This window comes from Natrix helvetica (genome assembly GCF_964273705.1).
Source record: "Natrix helvetica genome assembly, chromosome: Z".
Lineage (NCBI taxonomy): Eukaryota > Metazoa > Chordata > Lepidosauria > Squamata > Natricidae > Natrix > Natrix helvetica.
The window spans coordinates 31,921,642-31,933,089 of NC_138554.1; the positions used below are offsets into that span (position 1 = coordinate 31,921,642).

General features: G+C 36.2%; 1 protein-coding gene across 1 annotated transcript; it reads left to right on the forward strand.

The window, feature by feature from the left end:
- Positions 1-10,533: 10,533 nt before the first annotated feature.
- Positions 10,534-11,448, forward strand: LOC309402061 (olfactory receptor 14A16-like; the record flags this gene model as incomplete). The annotated part of the gene is made up of 1 exon (XM_081971569.1): positions 10,534-11,448. One exon carries the CDS (start codon positions 10,534-10,536, stop codon positions 11,446-11,448), a length of 915 nt encoding a protein of 304 aa, XP_081827695.1.

The window sequence follows — 11,448 nt, forward strand, 5'->3', positions numbered from 1 at the left end:
ATGTAAAAAAGATGTGGAGACTCTAGAAAGAGTGCAGAGAAGAGCAACAAAGATGATTAGGGGACTGGAGACTAAAACATATGAAGAATGGTTGCAGGAACTGGGTATGTTTAGCTTAAGAGAACGAAGGACTACGGGAAACATGATAGCATTGTTCCAATATCTCAGGGGTTGCCACAAAGAGGGAGTTAAACTATTTTCCAGGGCTCCTGAGGGTAGAACAAGAAGCAATGGGTGGAAACTAATCAAGGAGAGAAGCAACTTAGAACTGAGGAGAACAGTTAGAACTATTAATCAGTGGAACAGCTTGCCTCCAGAAGTTCCAACACTGGAAGTCTTTAAGAAGATGTTGGATAGCTATTTGTCTGAAATGGTATAGGGTTTCCTGCCTAGGCAGGGGGTTGGACTAGAAGACCTCCAAGGTCCCTTCCAACTCTACTATTGTATTATTGTATTGTAAATCTTCCCCCAGTCAGGGTCAGTTACTTAGGAGTCTATTTCCCTTTCTTTCTGGAACATCTGTTATGAAATTGTCACACTCATATTTGTGAACTTTTTATAGCTTTTACTTATATCATAAAGAAACAAGAACAGTGTCACACAGATTCAAGTAACTATTATATGATATACATTCTGTCAGGGTTCCAAATAGCATCCAAATGTACATCAGAGTCCAAGGCAAAGTATTGCTCAAAGTTCCAATTTATTAAGAGAGCCATGTTGGCGCATCTGGGGAAACCCAAATCTGAAAGCTTCTTAGTTTTCCCCACCCACTTGAAAGTTCAAGATCTTGCCTCCACACCCACAAGTCCATCACATAGTCCAATCTTCCACTGCCATGCTGCCAGTTCCACCCATCCAGTTCCAGTCAGGTGCAGAGGTACAAAGGCAAAGGATGACCTTGGCTTTCTAAAAGAATTTTGCTATGGGTACATAGCATCCCACTCCTACAATCTCCCCTCCAATTTTCCCACGATAGAAAATGAATAGTAGAATAATAGAAAGAATGGCAGGTCAAAGATCCAAAGAAAAAGATAGCTGCAGGCCTGACACATTCCATGCACAATCTGAAGATTCTCCTAGACCAGGGGTCCCCAACTCCTGGCTGCAGATTGGCAGTCTTCAGCTCTCCAGGAACCAAACCACAGAAGCAAGTGAAGCTCCATCCACACACGCATGGGATCCAGACAGTGTACAAAATGACACATCCCTGGTCCATGGAAGAACTGCCCTATAGTCCAGTCTCTGGTACCCAAAACTTTGGGCTCTACTGTCTTAGTCCCATGACTACTTCTCAAAGATCTGGCTAGGAGAATCTTTGCACAAATTCATATTGTGTACTAGTGGTGGGTTTCAAAATTTTTTAGAACCTCTTCTGTAGGTGTAGCCTGCTTTGTGGGAGTGGCTTAGCAGCCATGTGACCAGGTGGGAGTGGCTTGGCAGTCATGTGACCGGATGGAAGTGGCTTGGCAGCCATGTGACTGGTGGGAGTGGCTTGGCAGCCATGTGACCGAGTGGGAGTGGCTTGGTAGTCATGTGACTGGGTGGGAGTGGCCAAGATGATGTCAGCATTTCCAGTTTAGATAGAGGTATAAATTACACTGAAAAGAAAGAGGCATCCATACATCTGAATTTAACTTCAAAGCAGTGGCAACAACTTAAATTCATTAAATAATAATGTTTGTTAGGGCTATGCATTGTTTTTGAATATATATAGGAATGTAAAGCCCACAGCATCTACTTGGTATTTTTTAAAACAGCGGCACCTTTTTCCTGGATTCATGAAATATCTACTTTAAAGAGGGTGGTTTGGTACTATATTTGCAGTCTTGTATTCTCTTCAGTACTTCATTTGGAACAGAATCCAAAGTACCATGCAGTCCTAGCATTTGTACTAAAGCTAGGAAAGTTATTTTACAGGGCTCTGAGCACTCCTCCAGATCTGGTCAATGAAGCAGATGTTCCAAAGTACTCCCACAACTTTCCAATGTTTTGAAATCCTACCAAATGATTTATACAGGTCTATTTCATACTTCCTTCTATATGGCGATCAGGGTGGTTTTACATATGGTTCACAGGTGATCTATTTTCCAAGTACTTAAAGGGCCAAGAATTTCCTTTCCTAGATTGCAGCTTTAGCTTCCTTGAATGTTAACACACCTTCAGGCCATTCAAATGTAGACTAGCTCTGATCCTGGAACCATATCACATGCTTTATATATTAATATCATATTCAATGTAATCATTATTGCTAAAAAAAACCAGGCAGCAGTTAGAGTGGTTTGTAACAAAACATAGGCAATAAACAAGAAGTTGATTCACCACCACCACCCCTGTTTTAGCTTGTTTCTGTCTTATATGTATTACTAATATTTTCCTGCAATTCTTCCATAATCCAGACTACTAAAAAGAATTCTACATAATGATACTTTTAAAATAAATTTGATGTCCAACAGATTTCCTACTAATTAATATGAACAGGTTCTGGCCTGTTGCTTAAAAAAATAAATTCATACCACAATCTACAGGAAAATGCAGTCTGTAAGTATAATTTCTTTCGTGCTACTACTAACACCACTACACATAATCACCATAGAAAAGGCGCTTAGTTGTAGCTTACTTACCTACTTGGAAGGCAGCAACAGAGAACTAAGCAGGAAAAAAGGTAAGTAGGTTTAGATAGGGCTCTTATAGGTGGGCGGGCAAGCATGGTGCAGAGGGACAGGGGGAGCGAGCAGGCAGCCAGCGACCGGGCAGTCAGGGGGAGTGAGAGAGGGGGACGGGGCAGGCGTTCTGGTCTGTCCCACTGGTGGAAGGGGTTCTAAATGACACGGTAGCTTTGAGGAACCTCTGCCACCAAACCGGTTAGAACCGGGAGCAACCCACCCCTGTTGTGTACCAATAATGTGAGATTCTGCATGTTGTCACATGTCCTGATCATGTCTCATTTGGATTCTTGCAAATTTTTCAAGTGAGATGAGTGACATATAGGTTGAATAAATAAAAAAATATAGAGTATTCTCTACATGGGGTGATCCTTGAAGGGCATTTAGAAGTTAGAAGTGATACAGTATGCAGCAGCATGGACAGTCCTAGCAGGGAATATATAAGACAGTTGTTGCATGAGCTGCACCGGTTGCCAGTTTGTCTCTTCAAGGTGTTAGATTTTATGGCATCATAAATAGTGTTTTCTGATCCCACTTATTCCAGTGTCAGAGATGTACTTTGGATCCCTTCTGCTAGAGAATTTTGGCTTGTGGGGTCTAGGAGAAGATCCTGCTGTGCAGTAGTGGGTTTCAAATTTTTTTGCTACCAGCTCACTGGGAGTGGCTAGGTGGGGGGCATGTGACTGAATGGGCATGGCCAACTAGACATCACTCACACCCCCTCAGTCACATGACCCCCACCTAGCCATGCTCATAGGAAAAAGTACAATTTTCTTTGAAATTTCTACCTATCTACCCCCGTCCTCCCTTTGCCAGTTACCCCTGTTTTCCTTCCTTTAGCAGCCATGCCTCACCCCATTCCCTGTCCCACCTGCCACCCCCAAATTGCACCCTACTGTGAGACGCACATCTTACCAGAGTCTAGCAGCTTCATCGTGCCTCTCAGCCATTGTGTGCAGGGAAACACCTTCCACAGTAAAGAAAAACTTCTCATGAGTGTGAGACATTTAACAACTTCTTGCACTCACAAAAAAAAATTCTTCAATGTGCATGGATTTTTCCTGAACACAATGGTTTGCAGACGCTTGCAGTGAGGTGCATTTTGGGGGTGGCAGGTGGGGCAGTGGATGGAATGGGGCAGTCCATGAGATGTGCATCTTACCAGAGACTGGCAGCTCTGGATCTTGCAGCTTTCTCGAGGTTTTCTTAAAAGAAAAAAAATGCTTCTCCAGATGAGCTTGAAAACCTCCAAGGTTGCTTCAGGAGAGGGTAGTCGGACAGTGTTCCCCCCCCCCCAATCCCCAGAGGGATTTTCATCATTCTGCAAGTCACCAAGAGATGTTGCCACAGTGAGATGGGCAGCATATATATCTATTTATCCATTTATCCATTTATCCATTTATCCATTTATCCATTTATCCATTTATCCATTTATCCATTTATCCATTTATCCATTTATCCATTTATCCATTTATCCATTTATCCATTTATCCATTTATCCATTTATCCATTTATCCATTTATCCATTTATCCATTTATCCATTTATCCATTTATCCATTTATCCATTTATCCATTTATCCATTTATCCATTTATCCATTTATCCATTTACCCATTTACCCATTTATCTATCTATTTCTATCAATCTGTCTGTCTGTCTGTCTATCTATCTATCTATCTATCTATCTATCTATCTATCTATCTATCATCATCATCATCATCATCTATTACACTGAAACACTCTGACTCTTATAGGAAAGCTGACACAGACCAACCATTATATTGTCTCTGTCACAATAGTCTGACAGGTATTTTAAAAGGAACCATATACTCGTATTCAGAAATAAAATAAGTACATATTCAAATAATCTAACTTTCCTTATTCATTGGCAACATGGCAACATTGGCAACATGGAACTGCAACAGCCAAATAAAAATGAGTAGCCATTCTTCTTCACTCTTTTTGTTGCCTGTTTCTAAACCTGTTTTGTTCCTTTCAGTCTTGAGCCAAGCCTATGCCTTCCAGTCAATTACCTCATCTGTGAAACTATCAACCCGTCTCTGAATATTGGCCAAACATGTCAATGAATCTCCTGAATTATCTGACACCCGAAGATTTTCCATTGGGGGAATTTTAACTGTTGGAAGATGAATCCTAATGGAAAAAAATTCAGTACAGAAAGAAGTCCAATGTGTTGTTTTTTTTAGTTCATCACATGCTAAATTAAATTTAATCCTTCTGCTAATGCTTTTCAGACTTGATAACCTGAAGATGTGTAGACTGTCGAATTTCATGCTCTGAAGTCCATACATCTAAAAGTTGCCAAAAAAATTTTTTTTTAATAAAACACTGTTGCAGGGAATGGGAACAAATGGAAAAAAATACTAAGGAAACAAAGGGTTCCTTATTGAATTTGACTTTAAGCTCATTTGGAGCCAGCATCAACTATTAGATTCAGATCTCTTCTGCATTTCTTTCCTTGAAGTCCGCAGGAGAACAGAGAGTGATCATCTACCCTTAGTTCTGACCCTCTATTCTTGATGGCATGAACAGGTTACATACTATCTCAGATGGAACCCCAATGTCAGTGAGAAACATTTTTTTTAAAAAAAAATATCCCACACATGCTGAATCAAAGGCAATTTCCATTGCAGTCAAATTTCAATGTATTTCATACTTTAAGCATGTCTATAGAAATAAAACCAAAGCTCTCAGAAAGCTACCAAGAAGAGTTCAGAATTTCATGACTGAGACTCAGGGCTTAAATTCATAGTCTGAATGTGATGCTGAAGAAGATCCTCCAGCTGAACCTCTGGAATGTCAACCTCAAGAAAGGACAAAGTCAGGAGTTACATGAAGCTGATCAAACATAAGCATCACTTGAGCAAATTATATGAAACCTCTCAACCCATGCACTTGATGAGTAGAGAGGAGAGCAAAACAGCAAATGTTTATTATGGTCTTTCATAGACAAACAAACAAACCTAATTAATAACAACTGCCTATAGTCTTATGTAAGAAGCAACTCTAAGCATGTCTTTTTGCTGGAAGAAATGTCTGAACATATGATTATTGACTCATGCATCACTCATATAGGTTCATTTAGCTCTTGAACCTCTGACCTTTGGACTGGCTAACAAATTTGGTCTATGTCTATGAAACTTGGGCTTTGAATGACTCTTTTGCATGCTTATTTTTCAAAACAAACTTTTTGGACAAGCTTTTGCTTTGTTTACATTCCTTTGGTTCATTGTTAACTTTCTAGCCTTGAAGTAAAATTGTAATCTCCTGAGAAATCACATGTATGAGTGTAACTGAAACTTGAAGCAGGCAGAAAGGAAAGGATTCAATCATTTTCCATCTCAATACAACAAATTATTAAAGACAATTATCATATTATAGGGATTGATGGAGGAACCAAAAATCAGCTAAATTAAAAGTAAAATAAAAGGCAAATTTGGGAATTGATAGCTAATGAAATTTCAACACCGAATCATGCCATATGCATGCATCTCAAAGTTGAATCTCATTTTTTTCTAATTATAGCTGCCTATACACTCAGCCAATAAAATTCTCTATTGAACTAAACATACTACAGAGTTACCATTTGTCTCCAAATCTGGATATGAGTAGGATGTTTTAACAGTGGGCTTAGAAAAGCTTCTGGTAAGGAGATGATTCCTTCAGAAGTACATAAGATGAGTGATTCCTGGTGAGTGTCCATCTTGATTAGGTTGTTCTCAGAAATAATATATTGTACCTCCTCAATGGAAATAAAGTACAATATGCCTAAACTTCAAATAGGGTAATTAACAAAAACCTGTAAATTATCATTCAATTTGATTGTTGGATTCTAAACTGAATTCCAGGCAACTTTTGAGCAAACTAGAGGATTTGAAAGAAGAAGCAACCTATTTTATCCAAAACAGACATGATATCATAAGAATATCACACAATAAATTATTATACCATTTTGAAGGCCCTTTTAGCGAAATATACCAGACCAAATAACTCTTTGCCACATAACTGACCTTATCTCTGTCCTTGACTGCATTGATAGGTTATGGGAAAAACTAATTAGGGCAGGTATCAATTAGTGCCTTCACAAACTAATAATTGAATTACATACATTAGAGCCAACATAAGAGTAGACCAACATGGGTCCTTGTTAGAGTCTATTTTATTGGAGAGAAGAGTTAAACAGGACTGTTTATTTGTTTGCTTCTTACTCAATTTTTATATTGCTGATCTTGTAATAGCCACAAAGTTAGGGAAAAAAACTTCTCCACTTCATTTAATGGATATGAAACTTCAATATTAATGTATGTTGATGTCCCTTATTTCTTATTTGCTGTTATTATTTGTGCTGATATTGGCTTTAGAAGATTATTGGCTGTTTATCTGTTTACTGTGAAAAGGAAAAACTGAAGATAAAATTTACCAAAATTATATAGTAGGTTTTGTAGTAGTGGTGGTAGTTTTTTGACTTATAAATAGTAGTTCTAGGAGTTTTTGGCAGAATCAATATTAAACATAGATGGAAAATTAATGTCAAACAGATAGATAGACCAATGCTAAATACCTGGGCATCACCTTTCACTTTCAAGTCTCTTTAATGAAAAACACATTTAACTTCTTTCTTAGCAACTGCCAAGCATGCTGTGAACACTATTCTGGTTTTTTTTCCTATTTAAAGAAGAGCAGCTGGTAATCTCTGCAATTAAAATATTTTAAGGCAGATGATAAGGCAGATATTGTATAGAGCTGAGATGGGTTTGTGATGAGAATTCTGATTTCTGCTGGAAATAATTCAAAACAACTTCATTAAGAAGATTTTGTGCCTCTCACATGGAATCTCCACTATCTACTATAGGATTCTGGTAAGGCTATCTTCCATTGCTGTTGAATAAAATGAATACATATTGCATTGGTGGGACAGTGCAAGATGTTAAAAGCCTTCAGGAATCCTATCTGGCCAACCTCCATTGTACAGTTTGGAACCAATGGATGAAAATTTTGATATAGATCATACAAATATATTCTCTAACACCTTTCAGTGAACTTAGTTTTTGTAACAGAGAAAATATTACAATTAGGCTTTTTAAAGTGGGATGCCGGTAAGTATTGCCATCCAAATTTTCATTTTAGTAATCTACTCTCTGCAAATCTTGAAGGGGAATTTTAAAATTCCCTGTCAATTTCTCTGTCCTAGTAGTAGAGCATACAATATTTGAAACCATGCATCTATCTTCTTTAAGTTTGGCTAAATACAGATATGGTAGATATTGGTAAACCTTCCCATGCGGTAGCACAATTAGATGCATAATTTAAATATATAAATAGCACAATATTGGAAACAGGCTAATTAAATGGATAAGAGTTCCAATATACAGTATATAATTAATTTATATAATCCTTGATATTATAAAGTACTATAACAACCAATAATTTAGAAAGCAATGATAAACTCCCAGATGATTAAATCTGTTTCTGAACTTCCTTCTGGCAGATTTTCTCAATTGATCTATATTTGAGTTCTCAGTTCAGAAAGTAAGAATTTGTGAGTTTCAACCCTAGTCCTTTTGGTAACATCATCTATGATTGTCTAAAGCAATGGGATGGGTAATATTCTCAAATGCACTAGCTGTTAATGGCTAATAGCATTCACAAAAGCTCATACTGATTTATTTTGTCTAGTTTTGAATGTGTATTTTATGATATGTATTTGTCTCTTGAGAGAAACAAAATGATAATAAGCTTGGTGAATATGAAGTCAGCCTTTTTCTCTGAAGATAGATTTGAGCATGATTTGATTGCATGTATTATAGAGCAAATATTTAGCACTCTAAAAAGCATACATCAGAAGGCACAATATTTCTATGAAGAAAAATTGTAGAGTAAGTATGGCATGGTGTGCATATTAGCGATTCAACCAAAGTTCAATTATCTCTTATTGAGTTAAACTAGCATTTATTTAAATAAAAATTACATGACTGTTCATTAGTTTCTAAAGCTAATTTTCACACTGAGAAAAGGATTTAATGAAATAATATTATACTCTAGTGTTCTAGAATAAAATACAGTATGTTAAGGGAAGGAAGATAACAAGGATATATTTATTTTCAGACATTTGGCCCTAAAGACAGACTAGATTAAAGATAATTAAATCTGGAAACAATCTTCTTATAAATCAGAAAAAAGAGAATCTATTGTTGGTGGTTGTATCCTAAATAGCAAATCAAGTGTATATTAAACATAAATATTTAATGTTAAAAAGAAAATCTTATCTGGAGAATTGTAAAGATATTGTTCTGAGTTCTAATTTCTCTTCATAAAAATATGATTTCTTCATGTACTGTAATCTTAGGTATCACCTGATGAATATGATATGAGAATTATGTTTTCTTTTGTAAAATTTCAATGAACTATTATTGTGTTTTAATATAGATATTTTTTTATATAGATATTTGTCAACTAATATTAATTTATTTAAAGGATTATATTTTTTAGCCACAACATTCCCAGAATTACTGTTAAAATTATAATCTCTGTGTATGTATTTTTCTGTCCCTGTTTTTGTTTGTGTGTGTGATTTATACAAATTCAAGCACTTGGAAATCTGTCCCTTCAAGTTAACATATAACAATTAATTTATTTATTTCTCTTCTAGATCTTTATTCCATCTATCCTTCAGGAGCCGGATGAACAATTAAAAAAATAAAATGGTACAATGGGGGAAAAAAACTATGGCTATAACATAGAATTAGAGAAATGGCAAAATTTATGGGAAAGGAACTATGGAATTTATGATAAAGAAAATGTATATAAAATGATTTATAGATGGTATTTATCACCTGCTAGGTTAGCTAAAATGTTTAAAAATATGTAATAAAAAACCAGGCACATTTTATCATGTGTGATGGACTTGTGCTAAAAAAAAATAGGCAAAAATACACAGATGGCTAGAAAAGATAATAGGGGAACATGTAGATTTCAAACCTGAACTGTTTTTATTAGGGATTATGTCAGAAAAAAATGATAAAAAGTATGTATTTAGTATTACATGTTTTAGCAGCAAGGATTATCTTCGCACAATATTGGAAAAATGAAGAAATACTGCAAGATGAAGACATAATTAAAAAAATAGATTGTGCAGAAATGGATAGACTTACATTGAAAATCAAACAGAAAGAACACACAGAATATTATCAAACATGGAACTTCTTTTACCAATAGTTGGGAAAAGGGGGTGGAGAGTAAGAATAGAATCTGTATTGCTAAGCAAGTTAAATACCCAGACAACACGATGTTTATTAAGCACTAAGAAATGTAATTATAGAAAAATAATAAAATTGATTTTTTTAAAAGCACTTGGAAATCTGTTCCCTCAAGTTAACATATAACTATTAATTACTTTATTTCTCTTCTAGACCTTTATTCCATCTATCCATTAGGAGCTCACTCTATATATTGGAGGCTATCTCCAATTTTTCATCACTGTACAATTCTGCAAGAAGAGTAAGAAATAATTACTGATCCTAAAGCTTCAGGAAATTTCCAAAGAAGATGGACTTGAAAAGGTCTTCAAAGTCCTACACAGTGCAACCAGGAAGAATGAAGTAGAAGAAGAAAATAGCTTGTGATTGATAAGTTAGAATTTAATCAATCAAGTAGGGGAAGAATGCTGTTATTGGGTACAGAGATGCATTGTATCTATTCTTTTAATTGTGTGATTCTCTTTTCATTCTTCACATTTTCAGGGTATTTTTCCATTCTGTTCACAGTTTGTATCAATGTATCATGAAATTAGATCGCTATTTTATGTGTCACATCAATGTTTATAAATGAATTTAATTAAGCCATAAACATGAATAATCACACAACAGTCCCCTTTTTTTTACTCCTGGAATTCTCAAACAATAGACATCTTCAGCTTTTACATTTCTTTGTGTTCTTTGTATTGTATCTGACAACTATAATGGCAAATCTGCTCATTATCTTGGCAGTAGCTTTAGACAATCAATTACATAGCCCAGTGTACTGGTTTCTGATGAACTTGGCTGTGCAGGACTTAGGTTCAGTTTCTGTCATAGTCCCAAAATCCATGGTGAATTCCCTCATGGACACCAGGTACATCTCCTACTTAGGATGTGCTGCTCAAGTCTTCATATTTATCTCCTTTGCAGCTTCTGATTTATCTCTCCTGACTGTCATGGCATATGATCGGTATATTGCCATTTGCTATCCACTGCACTACGAGATGGTGATGAATTGGAATGCTTGCAATAAAATGTTGATTCTGGTTTGGGTCACCAGTCTTCTCTATGGAACAATGCATACAACTGGCACTTTTTCAATCCTTTTTTGTTCTAATGTGGTCAACCAATTCTTCTGTGAAATTCCACAGTTGCTAAAGCTATCCTGCTCTGGCTTCAATCTAGTTGAACTTGGAGTTCTTATGGCTAGTGTCATTGCAGGAATCGGTTGTTTTAATTTTATTATTGCATCTTATATCATGATTTTCAAGGCAGTGCTTAGAATTCCTTCGGAACAAGGAAGGCAAAAAGCTTTATCCACTTGTGTTCCTCATCTTATAGTAGTATCTATGTTTTTATTAACTGGTTGCTTTGCCTATCTGAGACCTCCTTCTAATGCTCCATCTTACCTAGATTTTGGGTTGACTGTTCTGTATTCCCTTCTCCCACCCCTGTTCAATCCAATCATCTATAGCATGAGAAATAAGAACATCAAATTGGTTCTTTCAAAACTGTGGAAATTCTGA